The sequence below is a fragment of the Crotalus tigris genome, unplaced genomic scaffold (assembly GCF_016545835.1).
Source record: "Crotalus tigris isolate CLP2741 ecotype Arizona unplaced genomic scaffold, ASM1654583v1 scf7180000024116.2146003, whole genome shotgun sequence".
Lineage (NCBI taxonomy): Eukaryota > Metazoa > Chordata > Lepidosauria > Squamata > Viperidae > Crotalus > Crotalus tigris.
The window spans coordinates 1,406,766-1,429,321 of record NW_024100393.1 but is presented as its reverse complement, the minus strand read 5'-3'; the positions used below and the strand labels follow the sequence as shown (position 1 = coordinate 1,429,321).

Sequence of the window (22,556 nt, the reverse complement as noted above, 5' to 3'; positions counted from 1 at the left end):
TTAAGGGTCCTTCGGTGAGAGTTTTAAAGGTGGAAATGGACATGGCAACCTGCTAAGGAGCGATTTGGCTGCAGTCGCCACCCTTAAAACCTTCCCTTCAGCCCCTCCAAATGGTATAAACCCATACTTCAGAAATACTTCTGTTATGGTGCCTGTTTTTTTTTTGGGGGGGGAATGTAACCTCACTGAGGTTCACATATGCTTTGTAAATTGCTCACAAAGTGGGCTGGTGCCGAGGGAATGAGCTGGAAACAAAACCAATGGAGAAATGAATTCCAGGCTGGTGTTTGGAGGTCAGCTTCATGATAGTTTAATTGGATTTTGTCTGGATATTTTATAAATGTTCCCCACTGCTCATTTGCTACCTTAATCAGATCCTAGTAGAAGTAAGTGTAGGGAGTGAGTTCATTAAGACTTAATGAGTTCATTAAGACTGATTCCTAGCTACGGCTTGTTTCTAAGTGGTTCCTGATGAATAACAGGGGAACTTGCTTGCAAATAGAAATAAATATGCATAGGAAAACCTTACATTAAAATCAAGGGAATCACCAGCCCAGATGCTAAAGTTTCACACAAACAGACCTCTTTGCTTCCCTTCAGACAACTCAGATAGTTAACTTCTTACTGGAACCCAAAGTTTTCCATTTTAGCTTGGTTGAAACCATGGTGCATGTAACTTCATTCACTTACATCAGGGGTGGGGAACAACAGCTGTCTTGCCTCCAGCGTATAATTTGTGTACATAGCAAAAATAGGACAATGGCCCTTTTATGACCTGCGGACTTCAACTCCCAGAATTACTGAGAACAGCACGGGAATGCTGGGAATTGAAGTCCACAAGTCATAAAGGGGGCCATAGTTCTCCATCTCTGACTTGCATGAATACTGGTTATGCTTGAGGACAAAGAGACTCACAGACCAGCAAAAGATCTAGGGGGCTACTAGATTAGAAACAGGTTGTTTGTACTATAATGTCATTGTGACGGATTGTATTTGTTGTGTTGTCGTGATGTGTGTTTTGCTTTTTCTGTAAATTCCCCAATAGATGGGCTATTCCAGGCCTTTGCCTCACCATGGGGCCAGATAAAATTGCCTCTGCATAAGAAGGAGTCCTGCTACAAATACTTCTAAACTTCCTTCCAGAGGGGAGCAACAGAAACAGACCGTAAAGTGGGTGTGTGGGGTCTCTAACAATGCTTTGAGCTCTAAGCACATAGCGCTTACAAGCAGCATCCTGCATACTGGGGAGTGAACTTCCTATGAACTTCTCGGCTGTCCTTACCACTCTCTGCATGGACTTAACTTAACAGCCCCTTTCCTTTCCTATGGACATCCTCTTTGTTATAAAATCCTGTACCTAAGTACATTAACCATATGCTTAAATCTAGTTCACACACCCTACAAAGACAAGGGTGGGTTCCCACAATCCACTGAGCCATAAACTACTCAATAGTATTAACAACAACAACAACAACAACAATAAAAAGTTGGAAGGGACCTTGGAGGTCATCTAGTCCAATCCCCTGCTCAGGCAGGAAACCCTATACCATTTCAGACAAATGGCTGTCCAGTCTCTTCTTAAAAACTTCCAGTGTTGGAGCATTCACCGCTTCTGGAGGCAGGTTGTTCCACTGGTTAATTGTTCTAACGGTCAGGAAGTTTCTCCTTAGTTCTAGGTTGCTTCTCTCCTTGATTAGTTTCCATCCATTGCTTCTTGTCCTGCCTTCAGGTGCTTTGGAGAATAGGTTGACTCATTCTCTTCTTTGGGGCAGCCCCTGAGATATTGGAAGACTGCTATCATGTCCCCCCTCGTCCTTCTCTTCATTAAACTAGACATACCCAATTCCAGCAGCCGTTCCATATATGCTTTAGCCTTCAGTCCCCTAATCATCTTTGTTGCCCTTCTCTGCACTCTTTCTAGAGTTTCAACATCTTTTTTTACATTGTGGTGACCAAAACTGGATGCAGTGTTCCAAGTGTGGCCTTACCAAGGCATTGTAAAGTCTATAGGCCATCCAAGCCCATGTGGGTTTTTTCCCCATCTTTGGAGCTGAACAAACTGAACAAAAATGAGTGAGCTGCTCCATGATTATTTTTTTAAAAGCCCCTTCCCCAGAGGCTCTGAGGAATCTTATTTATGCCGTGGTGTATTCACACGCTTCTTTTTCCCTCATTTCAATATCTTACTTCCAAGAGTGAGGCTGTTTTACATTATTTTTAAGCCTCTCTTTGGAAGCCGCAGCTTGGCAACCAAAACCACATGGCAATTAAAATGACACTTGCCTTTCTAAAAAGAACCTGAAAAATCAACCAGGTTTTGGGCACCGGGCAAAGCTGTCAATTTCATCCCTGGGGTTTGTTTGCATTGCGGTTGTCTCGTCTGCTCTGGGCGACGTTTGAACGATTGGCACCCAGAGAGATGGAGCAATGTCACCAGGTGCCTGGAGAGATGTTTCTTCTCTTGAATCACCATTTTTTTTTAAATAGGTTGGTGCCTTTGGATATGTGGGGTATAGGGGATTCGAAGGTCCTATATTTTGGACCAGCTCTGTCCCTCTTCCTCACTGCCTCTCTCTCTGTGTGTGTGTGTGTGCAAGCTGAACTTGACATGATAGCAACGTTCCAGTATTTGAAGGGCTGCCACAAAGAAGAAGGGGTCAAGCTATTCTCCAAAGTACCTGGAGGCAGGATAAGAAGCAACGGATGGGAACTAATCAAGAAGGGAACCAACTTAGAAATAAGGAGAAATTTCTTGACAGAAGAATTAATCTGTGGAATGACTTGCCTCCAGAGGCTGTGGGTGCTTTATCACTGGAGATTTTTAAAGAAGAGATTGTTGTTGTTAGTTGCGAAGTCATGTCTGACCCACCGCGATCCCATGGATAATGTTCCTCCTGGCCTTCCTGTCCTCTACCATCTTCTGGAGTCTGCAAGATTATCTGGGACACTACACATCCTCTTCACGACCTATTTTCCTTGTTACATTCTGGGAGGAGGCTTTGTGGTATCTGTAGCAGAACATCTAGATTCAGCCATAGTTTCATTCCATACAGCATTAACCTTGTGAACTCTCAAGCTTCCTCCTTCCGTTATATATTCAAGATGGACAGTTTTTAATATTTATTTGTTATATATATGTAGGGGTGTGGGTCTGTATATATGTTGTTCATAGTATGTTTAGGTGTGTGTCATGTATGTGTTTCACTTTGAGAATGGGCAACTAAATTTCATTTTTGATGTGTGCTGTTGTGCCCACAGTAAAAAAATGACAATAAAAGCTATCTTATCTTATCTTATCTTATCTTATCTTATCTTATCTTAGCTTAGCTTAGCTCAAGCCTACTGCTTCAGTGACTCCATCCAGCCACCTCATTCTCTGTCGTCCCCTTCTTCTATTGCCCTCCATCTTTCCCAGCATGAGGCTCTTCTCCAGTCAGTCCTTCCTTCTCATTAGGTGGCCAAAGTACTCAAGTTTCAACTTCAGGATCTGGCCTTCTAAAGAGCAGTCAGGGTTGATCTCCTCTAGGACTGACCGGTTTGATCACCTTGCAATCCAATTGTCTGAAATAGTATAGGTCAGGGATCTTTAAACTTGGCCCTTTTATGACTTGTGGCTGAGGAATTCTGGGAGTTGAAGTCCACAAGTCATAAAAGGGCCAAGTTTGAAGACCCCTGGTATAGGCTCTTCTGCTTGAGCAGGGGGTCAGACTACAGGGCCTCCCAGATCCCTTCCAGCTCTGTCGTTCTGTTATTCTAAAGAGGCTGGCTTGTCCTTATGTGGCTGAGCTTCACCAAGGCTAGCATCTGAGTCACTTCAAAACTCAGGGGAAAAGCCAGCGAAGGATTTAACTCTCTCCTAACTCTGCTCTTCTTAAGCTGAAGCAGGGGAGCGATGTTGCCTCCTCCACTGAAGCCAAGACTTTGGTCCTGGCAAGGCCTACGCAAGTGATTTCGTGGAGAAGAAATTCCGCTTTGTGAAGCAAAAGTAACTGGGGGTTATGGCCGTCGCCCAAGCTGTGCGTAGGCTTTAATGGCTGAACTGTTTGCGTTTTGACAGCTTGTCAGCTGAGGGGAGAAGAGGACAGCCATTCCATGGGATAAATAAGGACAGGATGGAGAAGGCAGATCCGACCCCTGGCCCAGGCTTTATGAGAGTAGGGCAGTGTTTCTGAACATCAGCAACTTTTAGCTCTGTGGACTTCAGTTCCCAGAATTCCCCAGCCAGCTAGCTGGGGAATTCTGGGAGTTGAAGTCCACACTGCTTAAACTTGCTGAAGTTGAAACCGAGGTAGACCGTCCCTTGAGGAAAGCAGCTCTGCTTCTTGCCTCTTAAAGACATTTGAAAGCAGCTCTGCTTCTCATTTGAAAGCAGCTCTGCTTCTTGCCTCTTAAAGACGTGCTTGAATTGTGCTCGTTTATTTACTTGATTTTATCCAAGCTTTATTTCTGTTTGTAAATAAACTCACGACAGCAAACACACCTAATACCCCTTTCTCCACCTGTGAGGTGGGTTGAGCTGCGAGAGAATGACTGGCCCAAAGTCACCCAGCCAGCCTTCATGCCTAAGGTGGGATTAGAACTCACCGTCTCCTGGTGATTGGTCCAAAGTCACTCAACCGGCCATCATGCCTTAGGCAGGACTAGAACTCATGGTCTCCTGGTTTCTAGCCTGATGCGTTAACCATCATCACCAGGTCAGTTCAGGACTTTAACATGCTGAACTTGGTTAGTTTAAACCTGGTCTAGCACTTTATGCCTCAGCTGGTTATGCCAGCCCAGCCCACATATGAGATCACGGTCTGGTGCAGGGTTTCTCAAACTTGACAATGTTAAGACGTGTGGAATTTAACTCTTAAATTTGCCAGGTTTTGAGGAGCACTGAGCTAGTCTGTTGTGCAAGGCCAGGTAATGCTTGCTGAGTAGTGCTTGCCGAGTGATTGCATTCACACAACCTGTTTAACCCACTCAGTTTAAGCCCCAGTGGCTGAGCATACACTACATACTAAGTTTGGCAAATGTTAACCTTATTTGTTCGAATGATATGTGTGCTTAATGGGCTGGCAAATCCTTGGTTCTTTGTTTAGTCTACTCTCAGGGTATTGTGTGAATCCAGAAAATCTTTCTGCAAGATGGTGCTTAAAGACAATGAATTCTCCTATATTCTGAAACCCAGGAGATTTACAACATAAACATATTGTCAATAAAACATGATAGGTATTGTTTTATTGCTTTTATGTAAGTTTATTCATTCTTGCCTGTTAATCTTGATTGTGGTTGGACCAGGCTCCAGAAAAAGAGATGTTACCAGTTGGGTTTCTTGCTTATTATGCTGCTGGCAGCAAGTTTGCAAAACTCCAGACCACCACTAGAGGGAGTTAATTTTAGGCAACGTCTCCTGCCACCTGCTGGTTATCTAGAGTCCAGTGTTTCCCAAACTTGACAATTTTAAGGCATGAAGACTTCAACTCCCAGAATTCCACAGCCAGCAACGCTGGCTGTGGAATTCTGGGAGTTGAAGTCCACATGCCTTAAAATTGTCAAGTTTGGGAAACACTGAGATTCTAGACCAGGGCTTTTCAACCTTTTCACCCATTGTACCACTTTTAGGATATGGCAATATCCGAGTACCACCAGTCGCCTAGCAAGGTGTCAAAAACTTGATGACCCCCCCAAAAAAGGGAAAAAGTGATAAAGTACAGGTAGTCCTCGACTTACAACAGTTCATTTAGTGACTGTTCGAAGTTACAATGGCACTGAAAAAAGTGCCCCCCAAAGCCAAGCAAGACACCTGCCTGCTCGCCCGGCCGCGCTCTTCCTCCTGTCCGAGGTTTCCATTGTTGTGAGCATTTCTGTTGAGGATTAGCAGGTGTTTGGTTTTTATTCCCCCATCTGCTGGGTGGTTGCAGCAGGTTTTGGTCACTTCACATGACCCTGGGACACTGTGACCGTCATAAATATGAATCAGTTGCCAAGCATCTGAATGTAAATCACAAGACCCTGGAGATGCTGCAACATTCCAGCTGATCGGCGCTTTTTCTGGGCTCAGCAGAAGCACCAGGATCAGTGCTGTTTTCCAGCTGATTGGTGCTTCTTCAGGGCTCAGCAGAAGCACCAGGATCAGCACCGAGCTCCAGCTGGAGCCTGGCGCTGATCCTGGTATTTCCACTGAGCCGACAGCCCAGAAGAAGCACCAATCAGCTGGAAAGCAACACTAATCCTGGCGCTTCCGCTGAGCCCTGACAGCCCTGCAGCTCCAGTCATCTCTTGCTCAGGCTTGTGCGGTGCTGCCACCGGTTCAGCTCATGCCCCTCCTCCGCTACCACTTTTCTAGGATGGTCCCGTACCACCTGCCAGGTGTCAATGTACCACAGGTGGTACCCGTACCACTGGTTGAAAAGCCCTGATCTAGACCCCTGTAAAGAATCAGAGAAACACCATTGGCTGTTGCAAAATTTCAACCAGCTTCATGCACCAAGGCTTAGGCCCAGCTCCTGGTGAAATATTTCCACTTGCATACCCTTGTTTTCCCCAAGTCACCTCAAACTAAAGTCCTTCCTGACAAACTCAGGTCATGTTGATATTGCAGACAGACTATCCAATCACAAGCCAGGACAGCACAAATTTATCTATATTCAAGCTGTTCTGAGTCAGCTGCTCTATCAAGAGTTGGGGGGGGGGGAAAGAGCCAAGGAAGGGCTCAGACCTTGCCAAATACAGACATTTGTTGTATTTTATTTTTATTTTGTGCTTTCCGGGCACCTCCGTCTCTCTCTTCTGCTCCACCTTTCTCCTTCCCAGCCTGTCAAGTAGCAAATGAAGATTGATGCACCGAGCCGGATTTCCCCCCCCCCCCCCCCCCCCCCGTTACTCCCTTAATTAACGGAGGCTAGTTTTTCAACTTGGTTATCCTTCATTTAACTGCCTGGGGGGAGAGGAGCAATTCACTCATGGAGAGGGAGAGTAAAAGAGAGCCAGAGGCAAAGGAAATGGGTGTCAGGCAAATTTTCAGCCACCAGGAAACTCTGAAAGAAAGCTGTCGAAGGCTGAAGGGGGTGGTGTCATCTCAGCAATGGTCAAGATGGAGGCTGACGGCTGAAACATATGAAGAACAGTTGCAGGAATTGGGTATGTCTAGTCTAGTGAAAAGGAGGACTAAGGGAACATGACAGCAGTCTTCCAATATCTATGGGGCTCCTACAAAGACAAGGGGCCAAGTTGTTTTCCAAAGCACCCAAAAGCAAGAGGAGAAATAACAAATGGAAACTGATTAAGGAGAGAAGCAACCTAGAACTAAGCAGAAATTTCCTGACCGTTAGAACAATTAACCGGTGGAACAACCTGCCTCCAGAAGCGGTGAATGTTCCAACACTGGAAGTTTTTAAGAAGAGATTGGATAGCCGTTTATCTGAAATGGTATAGGGTTTCCTGCCTGAGCAGGGGGTTGGACTAGATGACCTCCAAGGTCCCTTCCAATATGGTTATTCTATAACAACATCATATTGTTCATATTAGTAAAGTTGGAAGGGACTTTGGAGGTCATCTAGTCCAACCCCCTGCTCGGGCAGGAAACCCTACACCATTTCGGACAAGTGGCTGTCCAGTCTCTTCTTAAAAACTTCCAGTGTTGGAGCATTTATTGCTTCTGGAGGCAGGCTGTTCCACTGATTAATTGTTCTCACTGTCAGGAAGTTTCTCCTTAGTTCTAGGTTGCTTCTCATCAGAGAGGAAGGGACAATTGTTTCCCTACCATTTTGTTATTCTTAGGGACACAATTGGGAGGGTTAAAAGATGGACTTAGCTCTCTCTCTCTGTCAAACTCACATAATAAGATGATGATGATGATGATGATGATGATGATGATGATGATGATGATGATATTGGAAGGGACCTTGGAGGTCATCAAGTTCAACCGGCTGCTCAGGCAGGAAAGCTTATGCCATTTTGGACAAATGGCTGTCCAGTCTCTTCTTAAAAACTTCCAGTGTTGGAGCATTCACCGCTTCTGGAGGCAGGTTGTTCCACTGATTAATTGTTCTCACTGTCAGGAAGTTTCTCCTTAGTTCTAGGTTGTTTCTCTCCTTGATTAGTTTCCATCCGTTGCTATTACAAGTAGTCCTTGACTTACAATCATTCGTTTAGTGACTGTTCAAAGTTACAACGGCCCTGCAGCATTCCCCCAGGGTCACATGATCAAAATTCGGCCGTTGGCAATTGGCTCATATTTACGGCGGTTGCAGCCATTTGGGATCATGGGACCCCCTTTTGCAACTTTCTGACCAGCAAAGTCCATGGGGAAGTTAGATTCATAACTGCAATGATTCACTTAACAATTGTGGCAAGAAAGGTCATAAAATGGAGCACAAGTCATTTAACAACTGTCTTACTTAGCAATGGAAGTTTGGGGCTCAGTTGTCGTAAGTCAAGGACTTACACTGGGGTTTTGTAAGAAGAGATTGGACAGCCACATGTCTGGAATGGTGTAGGGCAGGGATAGGCAATCTTGGCTCTTTTATGACTCGTGGACTTCAACTCCAAGAATTCCTGAGCCAGCCACGCTGAGGGGAAAGGGAGAGGTTTCCAAGCTGAGCCATGCTGGCTGAGGAATTCTGGGAGTTGAAGTCCACGAGTCATGAAGGGGCCATAGTTTCCCCATGCTGGCTCAGGAATTCTGAAAGTTGAAGTCCACGAGTCATAAAAGAGCCAAGGTTGCCTACCCCTGGTATAGGGTCTCCTGCCTGAGCAGTGGGTTGGACTAGAAGACCTCCAAGGCCCCTTCCAACTCTGTTCTGCTACTATCTGTGTTTGGAATTAAATTGTGCAATATGAGTAATCCTCGACTTATGAGAGTTGTTTACTGGCCAATCCTAGTTACAATGGACCTCCAAATTCACTACCCAGTGCAGATGTTCTAACCGCTCCCCCACCCCCCTACCCCCGTGGTCACCGGATCACATTTTGGGCACTTGGGAACCAGCTCACCTTTATGCCTGTTTGTGGCACCCTATGCTCACATGACCTCATTTTATGAGGTTTTTGCTGAAAACCGGCGTTCACTTCCGCTTTCCAACAAAACCGACCCATGACCAACAACGGGTTCGCTTAACAACCATGGCGTTCGCTTATCAACTGCAACAGCTGCGACTTAACCGCCACCGCGAAAAAGCTTCTAAAATTCGGTCTGTCACTTGGGTGACCTGCTTAACAACTGTCAGGACTTGCAAACTCGATGAGCGGACTCCATTACGGTTGTAAGTGGAGGACTACCTATAGGTGCCTTGAACCCCGGCAAGATTTAAGGCCTCTGTTTTTACCTTTCCACAAACTGCCTTTCTCCCGTCCCCCCAATGCCTCCAATATTTGACTCATGTAGAAAGAAAAATCTTCATCGGGGTCCCGTCCAAGCCGGGAATAAACAAAATGGAGACTGCTTTAGAAAGAAGGTTGAAGTTTATTGAAGAGAAGAGCCAGACAGAAAAGTGGTTCCGGGAAAGCTGACCACATGTAGCTGGGAGTGGTGGGTTTTTATACATTCTTGGGCTTTTGTGTTTGGAGTTCCTGTTCCTGTTTGAGGCGTTGTATGTCCTGTGTCATGTACTTTGACTTGAGTCTGCGTGTGCCCTTTTGGTATTTGGTATTATGTCTCCTGTCCTTAGAATTTGGGTGGGGGGTACGTACATTTTAGCGGTCTTTGTCTTCCTAATTTCTTCAGTTTCTAGCGGGAAAGCCCAAATCTTTCTGAAAGGATTATTGAATTTGGATTTCTGATAGCTGGTCTCTGCTAAGTTTTCTGTTTGGGGGAGAGAGGCTGGAGCTGGTTTCTGTCCTTTTGTTTTTTTAAAGATCTTCTCCATTATTCCTTTGGGGAAATATATTCTGCTTTTTTAATATTCCCTGAAATATTTCTTTTCCTGGATTCTTCCCACACTTGACTCACTCCAAAGATGCTCTGGAGGCCACAAATGGGGGGGGGGGGAATGCTCCCTAGCTCTTCCCTGGTCTGTTGCCTGCCCAGAAAATAATACTTAACATTCCTCAAGTTCTAGCTGTATCGTACTGGCTGGGATGGAGGCCCCTTGCTTGGAGAAGATAAAACCTGCCTTGGGAGGACAGGTTTTGCCTTGTGTGCAGCAAAACGCCTGCTCACTGTTTTTGCCTTTGTGGGAGAGGCCGTGGGAGAGCAAATGTGTTTTCTCAGGCCCTTATCCTTCACCTGGTTGGCTGGTTTTATTTCTCCTGTGTTTTTGTTATTTTTACAACTAACTTAAGGTGGTGAATTAGATCCAACACACCTTCCTCCTTATATTTTCCTCATAATAACAATCCTAGGAGCTGAGTTGGGTTGAGAGGGAGGGATTGATAGCTTCCTTCCATCCTTCCTCCTTCCTTCCATCCTTCCTCCCTCCCTCCCTTCCTTCCTTCCTATCTCTTGTCTTTCCTCACCAAGTAGTTGATGCTTAAGGTGGGACTAGAACTCACAGTCTCCTGGTGATTGGCCCAAAGTCACTCAGCTGGCTTTCACGCCTAAGGCGGGACTAGAACTCACAGTCTCCTGGTGATTGGCCCAAAGTCACTCAGCTGGCTTTCACGCCTAAGGCGGGACTAGAACTCACAGTCTCCTGGTGATTGGCCCAAAGTCACTCAGCTGGCTTTCAAGCCTAAGGCGGGACTAGAACTCACAGTCTCCTGGTGATTGGCCCAAAGTCACTCAGCTGGCTTTCACGCCTAAGGCGGGACTAGAACTCACAGTCTCCTGGTGATTGGCCCAAAGTCACTCAGCTGGCTTTCATGCCTAAGGCGGGACTAGAACTCACTATCTCCTGGTGATTGGCCCAAAGTCACTCAGCTGGCTTTCATGTCTAAGGCAGGACTAGAACTCACAGTCTCCTGGTGATTGGCCCAAAGTCACCCTGCTCTTCCTCTTTCTTGAACGGAGAGAGAGGGGCTGGCCTGAGGTCATCCAGCTGGCTTCTTGCCTAAGGTGGGACTAGAACTCACTGCAGCTCAGTCTCCCAGTTTTTAGCCCGTTGCCTTAACCACTGTCGCTAGTCCTCAACTTATGACCACAATGGGGAGCAGGATCTGATAAGCAAAGTGGTTGTTAAGCTTTTACATCCTTTTTCTGCCACGGTTGCTAACCGAATCACTGCAGTTGTTAAGGGAATCACACAGTCGTTCAGCAAAGCCGGCTTGTCGGAAGCCGGCCGGGAAAGTTCACCAACGGCAACCCCAGGACATGGCAGCCCTTGCGAATGCATGCTGGTTGCCAAACAACCAAATGTTGGTCACGTGACTGTGGGGATGCTGTGCCCCCCCCGTATTGTGAGATGAGGCCCTTTGCAAATTGTGTTAATAAATCAATACAAAGCAGGTTCCTTGGATAAATTTCCCAGCAAAGCAGGTGGAAGAGAGGAGAAATGAAAATCTTTTTTTTTTCCTTTTCTTTCTCTGAGCTGGAAAAAAAACTTTTATCTTGGACTCCACAAGGCTGCGTTATTTGCCCCAAAGGAAGACTTGCTCCTTCTTCCCCGATACAGACAGTCCTCAACTTACAACAGTTCATTTCGTGACTGCTCAACGTTACGACGGCACTGACAAAAGAGTGACCCAGGACCGTTTTTCACACAACCGTTCGGCATCCTTAGGGTCACGTGATCAAAATATTCAGACGTTTGGCAACTGACTCACATTTATGACAGTGGCAGGGTCCCAGAGTCACGTGGTCACCTTTTGGGACCTTCCAACAAACAAAGCCAATGGGGAAAACCAGATTCACTTAACAACTGTATGGCTAGCTTAACAACTGTAGTGATTCACTTAACAACTGTGGGCAAGAAAGGTCATAAAACGGGGCAAAACTCACTGAACGAATGTCTCGCTGAGCAACGGAAATTTTGGGGCTCTGTCATAAGTCGAGGACTGCCTGTATTTCAATCTTAAAGTGGAAGAATCATTAATTAAAGATTAATCAAGAAGGCTATTTGGAAGGTCATCTTTTTTAACACCTAATCTCCCAGCCACCCCTTCCTCCTGTCCTCCCTCCCTCCCTTCCTCCCTCCCTCCCTTCCTCCCTCCCTCCCTCTCTCCCTCCCTCTTTCCTCTTTTCCATCTTCCTTCATCCCTATTTCCTTCTTCTTTCCTTCCTTATTTCCTCCTATCCTCCCTCCCTCCCTCCCTCCCTTCCTTCCTTCCTTCCTTCCTTACTTACTTACTTACTTATATTTTCTATATATTTATATATGTCAAGAACCATAGACCTCTCCAGAAACAATACCACAGCTAATTAGCATTGACATTTCCAAAGGGACTGGCCTTGAGTTATTTTAGGTTTAACTCTTTTATGCTCCTAGTGGTACATGGACATAGTAGATGGAAAGGAGGACACCAGGTGATCCCACCTCTATTCTGTACCATGAAAAAATACTTTGGGGAATTGAGAAGGTTGATCCAATACCTATCACACGTTAACAGAACCATGGCTTAAACAATTCATTTGCGAATGAAAGCAAATATACATGTCCCAGGGTAACATCATAGGATCCAATCTGGGTCAGTCACCAGGACCAAACTTTTAGTCTTTGAAGCTTTCAGACTCATGCTGAAGCCATCCTCAGGGAACTTATCTCTACCAGAATTCGTGCTTTGAGCTATTCTATGCGTAGTATTTATGTGGTGCCTGGTTGTGTGTAGCTTTATGGTTGATTGGGGTGTTGATGGCCAGTTATTGGCTGTTGTTTCCTTGTGCTGCCAAATCCTCAGTTTCCTAAGCATCTGATAAGCTGGTGGTAAATCAGCACTCCTGTTGACCGTTATGTGGCCCATTTCCCTGGCTGTTTTTGTGTCTGCTTGGCCAACAATCTGAGTAGGTGCAAAATTGAATGTACGTCCTTGTTCATTGCAATTTGAGGCTACCAGTGAGTTTGGGTCTCCTCGTCTGACCGCTCACTTATGTTCTTGTAATCTGGTGGTCAGCACACAGCACACCTTCTGATGAGCAAGAAGTTCCCTGAGGACCAGCTCCAGCCCAGGGCCAAAAGCTCTGAAGACCAAACCGCTGGTTCTGGTGACTGACCCAGATTGGATCCTGCAATTCATTCTTGGTTTTGGTAACCAACCATTAAAAAAAATAAAAAGATAAAAGAAAGCCTGAAAAGGAGGGCTTTCAAATGGCCCACAATATTATTCAGAAGGAGAGATAACCTAAGTGAAGTTGGGATGTGAAGATTTAATTAAGGGGCGATGGAAATCCAGTCTGGGAAGGGAAACGGGGATGCTTAGAAAAAGAGCTTGAGAAAAACAGAGGAATCTATTTTTCTAATCAACGTGACCAAAACAAAACGCACACCTAGCACTGCGGGCCTGTTTTGGGGACAGCAGCTTAGACTGCTGCTCTCAAAAGCAATTCCAGTTCAATTTATTTAGTCATTCTTGTATGTCGCCACAGTTGATCTATGGCGATTAAATTTATGTTCTAAGAAGCACTCAAAGTAGATAATAAAATTAAGAAAGATTTTTTTTTAATGTAATAAAGATAACCCATTTTGACAATCAGAATTCATGGACAGCTTGGCCATTGGCTGGAATTCAAATTATATTACCAATACAGTTGAAAGGCACCAGGTAGGAAGCTTCCAGTTAAAGGCACATAAGCCCTGCTAAGGAAAAAAAAAGCCACTTTATTAGCCTTTATTATTATAATTATAGAATTATAATGATAGAATTATAATAATTATGTTTCCTCCAGTGTTCCTATTCCTTAGGAGAGCTTTCGCATACAAATTGGCTTTTTCCTGCAGCCCAATTTCCCAAAATCCTGGAATAAGCGTGTCCTTCTGATTATCTTGTACTTTGCATCCATAAACAAATGACTGCAAATGTCTTAGTTTGATCAGCTTATTGATCTCATGCCTGCTTTATGGAACAAAGAATTCCCTCCACTTGCAAACAGGGGCCAATCTGAGCAGCAATGCATTGATGGTTCTACAGGTAGTCCTCAACTTACAAACACAACAGATATCATTAAGTGGTGCAGGCATGAAGTGAGTCATCCCATAACCACAGCCAATTGCACAACTGTTTTTGCAGCGGTTGTTAAGTGAAACATCCCAGGACTTGCAGTCTTCCCTGCCCGCTTCCCCGTTGACTTTGCTTGTCGGAATCCAGCTGGGAAGGTCCCAAATGGTGATCCCACGACACTGCAGCTTTTGTAAATGACACGGCCCTGTCGCAAATCGTCATCACACAACCGCAGGGACACTGTGGCAGTCGTAACTGCAAGGACCCCTCAGCACTCTTGTAACGCCAAACAGTTGCTAAACGAATGATCAGAAGTCTAGGAGAAGAGCAAGCTGAGCTGGAAGGCGGGCCTGTAGTCATTGTGTTGCCCCAAGAGATTTAAGTCCAGCCCTCTGTGGCTGACTAGATCCTTTTTTTAAAAAAAAATATTTTATTGATTTTTTAACATAATCACCTTAATATTTGGTAAACAGCGTGTTGTCTGGGTTTATATTTTAAAAAAAAACAGTCAATAACAATTAGTTTCTATAATTCTGGCCACCTAATGAGAAGGAAGGACTCACTGGAGAAGAGCCTAATGCTGGGAAAGATGAAGGGCAATAGAAGAAGGGGACGACAGAGAATGAGGCGGCTGGAGGGAGTCACTGAAGCAGTAGGCGTGAGCTTCATTGGGCTCCAGAAGATGGTAGAGGACAGGAAGGCCTGGAGGAACGTTGTCCATGGGGTCGCGATGGGTCGGACACGACTTCGCAACTAACAACAACAGTTCTGTAATCCCTATAGTAGCTTTGCTTGATTTTCTCTTCTTCCAATAATATTCTCTTTTGCCAACCTTGAATAGTCAGTGTGACCGACTAGATCAGGGGTAGGCAACCCAAAACATTTAAAGAGCCACTTGGACCCGTTTCCCACCAAAAACAAAACACTGGGAGCCACAAAACCCTTTTGATATCTAAAATGAAGATAACACTGCATATATCCTTTTTTACCTTTATTATAGGTGTGTGTGTGTTTTTGTGTGTTTGTGTGTTTGTGTGTGTTTGTGTGTATGTGTGTGTATATATGTACACACACACACACACACACGTAAAAAAAGGATATATGCAGTGTTATCTTCATTTTAGATGTCAAAAGGGTCTCTCTCTCTGTCTCTCTCCCTCCCTCCCTCCCTCCCTCTCTATCTGCCCTTGGTCTGCCACTCCTTTTCCCCCGCTCTCTTTCTTTCTCTCTCTTTCTCTCTCTCTCCCTCCCTCCCTCTCTCTCTTTCTCCCCCCCTCTCCTATCTGCTGCTCACCTGGCAAGCTTCAAGCTGTTGTCCAACAAGCTCAGGGGTAGACAACCTCGTCTCTTTTATGACTCATGGACTTCAACTCCCAGAATTCCTGAGTCAGCCTAGCTGGGCTAGCTAGCTCTCTCCTGCCCTTCCTGCTTCCTGCAGAGACGCAGCAAAGGGAGGAGCTCTGCCCAGTAAGCTTTTCAGCTCCTCGGAGAACACTGTGAGTGCACTCCCTTTTACACACACACACACACACACACACACACACACACACACACACACACACACACGGGGGGGGGGGCAGGGAAGCGCAATTGCCTTTCTCTGTTTCTGTCTCTCTCTGCAAAGGCAGAGGAGGCTGGGAGCCACAGGGGAAGGCTCAAAGAGCCGCATGTGGCTCCGGAGCCGCAGGTTGCCGACCTGTGGACTAGATCCTTCTATGAGAGATAGGAACAATAAACTCTTCTCTTCTAGATTAATGCCAGGTGCAAATAACCAGAAACCTTAGTTGAGTTCAAGGTACAGAAGAGTTTATTACTGCTACCTCTAATGCAAGAATTTAGTCAATGGTTAATGGTCAAATCTGAATGGCTGCTAGATAAGGGTTAACGGAATAAATGCGGGGGAGGGCTGGAATTAGGTCTCTTGGGGCAACGCAATGACTCTACACTAATGACATGTTTAACCCCACCTTCCAGATCAGCTTGCTCTTTACTTACATAAATAAAGGACTACCTCACATGAAGTATTAGTATCACTTCACAAAGCCTTAGTACGGCCACACTTGGAATACTGCATCCAGTACTGGTCCCCGCAATATAAAAAAAGATGTTGAGACTCTGGAAAGAGTGCAGAGAAGAGCAACACAAATGATCAGGGGGCTGGAAATTAAAACACATGAAGAATGGTTACAGAAATTGGGTATGTAGTCTAATGAAGGAATAGGGGGGGTGACATGATAGCAGTGTTTCAATATTTGAGGGGTTCCTACAAAGACGAGGGGAATCAAACTGTTTTCCAAAGCACCGAAAGGCAAGACAAGAAAAAAATGGGTGGAAACTAACCAAGGAGAGAAGCAACTTAGAACTAAGGGGAAATTTCCTAATGGTGAGAGCAATCAACCAATGGAATGGCTTGCCTTTAGAAGCTGGGGGGGGGGGCTTTCAAAAAGAGACTGGAAAACAATTTGTCTGAAATGGTATATAGCAGTGATGGTGAACCTTTTAGAGACCGAATGCCCAAACTGCAACCCAAAACCTACTTATGCTGGGTGGTGGGTGGGCATGGCCCATTGGATGGGTGCTGGGTGGGCATGGCCCATTGGATGGGTGTGGCCAATTGGGTGGGTGTGGCTGCGGTGGTAACAACAGACTGGATGGGACTAAAAAGTTCAATCAATCAATTCCAACTTTGCGAGATCTTTTTTTTCCTGAGAGAAGTTGAAATTGATTGATTGAACCTTTTTTTTTTTTTGCACATGGGGGTGGAGGCCTAAAGCAAAATGGTTTTATAAAACCCAGCTGAAGGCCTAGGACTGGGGTGACGGCATGTGTGCCCACAGAGAGGGCTCTGAGTGTCACCTGTGGCACACGTGCCATAGGTTCGCCACCATGGGTATATAGCAGGGGTAGGCAACCCAAAACATTTAAAGAGCCACTTGGACCCGTTTCCCACCAAAAACAAAACACTGGGAGCCACAAAACCCTTTTGATATCTAAAATGAAGATAACACTGCATATATCCTTTTTTACCTTTATTATAGGTGGGTGTGTGTTTTTGTGTGTTTGTGTGTTTGTGTGTGTTTGTGTGTATGTGTGTGTATATATGTACACACACACACACACACGTAAAAAAAGGATATATGCAGTGTTATCTTCATTTTAGATGTCAAAAGGGTCTCTCTCTCTGTCTCTCTCCCTCCCTCCCTCCCTCCCTCTCTATCTGCCCTTGGTCTGCCACTCCTTTTCCCCCGCTCTCTTTCTTTCTCTCTCTTTCTCTCTCTCTCCCTCCCTCCCTCTCTCTCTTTCTCCCCCCCTCTCCTATCTGCTGCTCACCTGGCAAGCTTCAAGCTGTTGTCCAACAAGCTCAGGGGTAGACAACCTCGTCTCTTTTATGACTCATGGACTTCAACTCCCAGAATTCCTGAGTCAGCCTAGCTGGGCTAGCTAGCTCTCTCCTGCCCTTCCTGCTTCCTGCAGAGACGCAGCAAAGGGAGGAGCTCTGCCCAGTAAGCTTTTCAGCTCCTCGGAGAACACTGTGAGTGCACTCCCTTTTACACACACACACACACACACACACACACACACACACACACACACACACGGGGGGGGGGCAGGGAAGCGCAATTGCCTTTCTCTGTTTCTGTCTCTCTCTGCAAAGGCAGAGGAGGCTGGGAGCCACAGGGGAAGGCTCAAAGAGCCGCATGTGGCTCCGGAGCCGCAGGTTGCCGACCTGTGGTATATAGGGTTCCCTGTTTGAGCAGTGGGTTGGACTAGAAGACCTCCAAGGTCCCTGCCAACTCTATTATTCTATGTCAGGGGTAGGCAACCGGCGTTTTTATGACTTGTAGACCAACTCCCAGAATTCCCGAGTCAGCCATGCTGAGGAGAAAGGGAGAGGTTTCCAAGCTGAGCCATGCTGACTCAGGAATTCTGGGAGTTGAAGTCCACGAGTCATGAAGTGGCCTAGGCCTAGGCCAGAGATAGGCAACCTTGGCTCTTTTATGACTTGTGGACTTCAACTCCCAGAATTCCTGAGCCAGCATGGCTCAGCTTGGAAACCTCTCCCTTTCCCCTCAGCATGGCTGGCTCAGGAATTCTGGGAGTTGAAGTCCACGAGTCATAAAAGAGCCAAGGTTGCCTACTCCTGTTCTGTGTTCTATGAATTGATATTATGGAACATTTTCTCCCAGACGGCTTTCCAACTTTGATCAATCAGCTGGAGGTCTAAAATCTACTAGATTAATCTTTCCCCAGCTTGTCACTCCAATTTGGTAAAGTACAAAGCTTGGATTTCTGAGTTTCATGATGGCTTTTCAGCCGTGCTTTCCACCATCCTGTGTTTCATCTCCTCTAAATAACAACACTCCTTTCTCCCTAGGTGTAGCCGAACAGTTTGCCATTGCCGAGGCCAAACTCAGAGCCTGGTCGTCCGTGGAGGGGGATGACTCCAACGATGAGTCTTACGATGAAGATTTTCCTACTTCCGGTGAAACCGCCCAAGCAGCTGGTAAGTGAAGAGACCTGATGTCTCTGTTAAATTGAAAGTAAACAGGAGGCTGCCAGAATGGAGCAACTTGGCACGGCCAATTCGCCACGGCCCATTTGCTGTGGCCAACTTGCAGCAGGACCACTCTCCGTGGCCGACTTGCTGTGGGACAACAGTTCGATTTAAGTATTTAAAGTAATTTTAAAAAATATCTTAATTTTTGTCCTTCGCATTTCATTCTGTCCCTCCGTTTGCGTCCTTTCTTTAATGGTTCTATTCCACCATTCCTTCGATGTTAGTGTAACTCAGGGGTCTTCAGACTTGGCCCTTTTATGACTTGTGGACTTCAACTCCCACGCCTGGCTGAGGAATTCTGGGAGTTGAAGTCCACAAGTCATAAAAGGGCCAAGTTTGAAGACCCCTGTCTAAGGAGAATTCAAATTAGTCCTCTCTATCAAATGTGGGCAAGAGACAGAGGAAGTGCCTGGATGAGCCCCCTAAATCTTTTCGGGTTGTGGATGTGTTCCTGATAGGGATGGGGGGGGGGGGTTGCCAATGCAAAAATTCCCTACCACACGCAAAAAAAAGATGTTGCTAACTTACCTCATGGTTTCAACTTACCTCATGGTTTAAAAACTGAGACCCCTGCCTTAGATCAGTGGTGGTGAACCTATGGCACGTGTGCCAGAGGCAGCACTCGGAGCCCTCTCTGTGGGCTCGTGCACTGCCAATGCAAAAATTCCCTACCACACGCAAAAAAAAGATGTTGCTAACTTACCTCATGGTTTCAACTTACCTCATGGTTTAAAAACTGAGACCCCTGCCTTAGATCAGTGGTGGTGAACCTATGGCACGTGTGCCAGAGGCAGCACTCGGAGCCCTCTCTGTGGGCTCGTGCACTGTCATCACAGCCCCGCCTCCCCGTGGCCCCCTCCTCACTAGCAGAGGAGAGTCGCCCCCAGGTGCGGCCCACGTGGAGCAGCGCAGCCAAGGACATAGCAGCTGGGCAGCAGGGAGAAGACTCGTGCCCCATCGCGTGCTGATGCTGCTGCAGGGCACGGGCGGAGGGCGTGGCCGCCATGGTGCTGCTGGACCGCCTGGGCAATCTGCGGCGGGCCGTGGAGGCAGTGGGTGGCCCTGCAGGTGGGCGAGATGGGGGTGGGGCAGGGGGCGGGGCAGGGGCAGAGGCAGGAGGGGGCTGGGACGTTTTTGGGCCCTCGGTCTCTAAAAGGTTCACCATCACTGCCTTAGATAGTGGAGCATTGCTATCATGTCACCCCTAGTCCTTCTTTTCACTAAACTGAAATGCTGCATTGCTAACCACTTCCCTCTTGGTTGTTGTGTTGCAGATGCAGTGGGCCAGCTCCCCACCAGCACCCTCTTGAAAGGTTTCTTGCACAGCCGCCTGTGCCACCTGAGTTCCCGACAGGGTTCTTGCGACCCGGAAAGCGAATCCTCTCAATCCACCATCTCCCCAGAGACCTTGTGCTCCAGTCTCTGCAGCCTTGATGAGAGCTTCCTTCTCAAGGAGTTGGGCTCCCCTTCGGAACTTGCCGCCAAACTGCTGGGCTCCATGTCCGGCGGGGAGGACGTGCTGCTGTCCAAGCCCACACAGACTCCCGGAGAATGTGCCTTCCGGAGCCTGGCACACCTGGAGTGCCAGGACTCTATGTACTCCATGTCCTTCACCGAGTCCTGCCTCTCGCCCACGGAGGAGGAGGGCCTTCCGTGCAAGGACTACAAAGTCCACGGGGACAGCTGCCAGGTCCGGAGAAAAGTCTCCGATGTGGCCTCCTCCGGCGTGGTGTCGCTCGACGACAACGAAGATGACGAGGTTGACGAAGACCCGGAGGAGGACACCAAAGAGCCGTGAATCCCGCTCCGTTCCGTGGCATGCTTCACCTGCCATTTTGCCCCGCTCCATGGCACCTTTCGTCCACCCAGCTCCACGGCCCATCAGTTGTCTCAGCGGGATGGTTCCTCCCCCTCTGGATGAATGAAGGCAGCATGGGCAGGAGTGGCGGGTTCAAAAGCTCCCCCTCCCAGGCCTTCCTGAGCGCCACGACGCCACCATTTAAGCCTCAGGAGTTGCTTAGCGGCTTCGTGGATTTTGCCTGCTGCATTTTTCTCTCTTTTTCTCTCATGGCCTGTTTTGTTTCCTTTGCATGGGAATGTCTTCGGGGCAGGGTGAGGACGCCGAGCAAAGAAGGGCGACGCTGGTGGGAGTCACCACAACTCAGGGGAGGCTCGGGGAACACTGGGCGAAATCCAGTCGTGGTGCCCCGGGAATCAGAGGGGCCCTCGTGCGCTGTCCAGGTGGCATGGCTAACGCTCTTTTAAGCCAAAATCATTTCTCTTCTTCAGACTACGAAACTCGACAGACGTTCGAGATTACCTGTATGCCCCCTTTCCCAACCCGGCTCCTGTGGTTTGTGGCAAAGAGCTGAAACGGGACGTGAAATGCAACAAGAATGTGCGATTTGTTATGCTTTTTTTAAAAAAAGAAAAAAAATCAAGAAAAAAAAAATCCACCCCAGCCCAAAGGGCAATCCTTGGCTTTATTGTCTCAGATTTTATACTGTGGACCCATTGGAAGAAAGCAGGGAAAATGGGGGGGGGGTGGAGATGCCCCAGTGTGTGCCGATTTGCTCCATTTCCCCCCTCCCTCATCTCTTTGGAAAGGAAGCAAAGAGCACGAGCTGAGTCCACATGACCTTGTTCCAGATCTTTTCTATAGTTTTGTACGTGTGTCTCCATGTTCTGTCTTTCCGGGATTTGGTGCCCCTACATGGATGGGTTTCCTTAGGGTACCCTTTCCCCTGCTCTGCTCTCCCATCGTGGCTCATCTAGGTTGGGAATGCTATGATCTTTACCTATTCCCCTTTGCCTTATGGCAGTGGCTTTCAACCTCAGTCACTTTAAGATGTGTGGACCTCAACTCCCAAAATGCCTCAGTCTTGGCTGGCTGGGGCATTCTGGGAGTTGACATCCACACATTTTAAAGTGATTGCAGTTGAGAAGCATGAGTGTCGCTCTTCCATACGGCCTCTTCTGGCCTCTCACCTCTTCTCCAACCCTACATTAAGTGGATTTGGATGGTGCAACATCACCAACCAGTCACAGTGATGTCATGAATGCTAAGTCATCATTGCAGGGACGGTATAGATCTGCATCATGGTTTGCTGGGATCGGACCTCCATGAATCTTGAGATAACAAGGACTTTGACCTTGCTGGTTGGGAATTTGGGGGTGTTAGGTCCCCACTCTAAACTCTAGAGCAGAGGTGTCAAACTGCTGGCCCATGGGCCGGTTGCATCATACAGAGGCCGCATCCACCCTAGCTCCAGCAATGCAAAAAGAGTTGTGATACGTCGCAACACGTCACGTGATATGGAGAGTTTGACACCCATGCTCTAGAGAGCATCAGGTAAAGGAGAGCTGATCAGCCCCCTAAGGATCCAAATCAGTTTTATCCTGACCTAATTGTCACAGCTTCTTTGAAAGGTTTCTGGGAATTGTAATTTGGTAAAAGGGTTGAGAATACAGAGATAAAATCCTAAGGTTGTCCACACAGCAGTTTTAGCAAAGTTTTTTTGGGGCAGAAGGATGATTAAATCAGTTGGAGAGCTACTGGGTATATTTTCCCAGAAAAAGTCCCATCAGCACCAATATTCGGGCATCTGACTTGGATAAAAAGATTTGAATAACAAGGTTGTCAACAGGATGTGGTTGTAAAAGTCAAGATGGCAACCTTGATGTTATTGAAGATCTGATTTGTTTATGTCATTGCAGCTGCCATCTTGACTTTTCTGACCACACGGACATAAACACAAACTTATTGCCTTCTGGACTTTTGAGATCACATCCTGAGGACACCCTTGGCTGGACCGTAGTTGCTGTCTCGATGTCTCTTAACCCAGTGCTTCCCAAACTTGGATAAATTGCTCATACTTGGGTAGATGTGGTTTTTCTTTGAGTAGTGACACACAAATCTATTACCCAGTCACAACAGGGACCTTTAACTAAGGATGTTCTGATCAACAATAATAAGAACTTTCTG

General features: G+C 46.8%; 1 protein-coding gene across 4 annotated transcripts in view; it reads left to right on the top strand.

Annotated features, from left to right (window-relative positions):
* The window catches only part of FAM131A (family with sequence similarity 131 member A), an 80,577-nt gene extending 59,554 nt beyond the window's left edge, over window positions 1-21,023 (top strand). For all 4 annotated transcript variants that reach the window (XM_039322572.1, XM_039322571.1, XM_039322575.1 and 1 more), the window contains 2 exons: window positions 18,389-18,517; window positions 19,846-21,023. In XM_039322572.1, the coding sequence (XP_039178506.1) occupies window positions 18,389-18,517; window positions 19,846-20,369 (653 nt within the window). In that variant the 3' untranslated portion in view covers window positions 20,370-21,023. The remainder of the gene's footprint in view (window positions 1-18,388; window positions 18,518-19,845) is intronic.
* The last annotated feature ends 1,533 nt before the right edge of the window (window positions 21,024-22,556 follow it).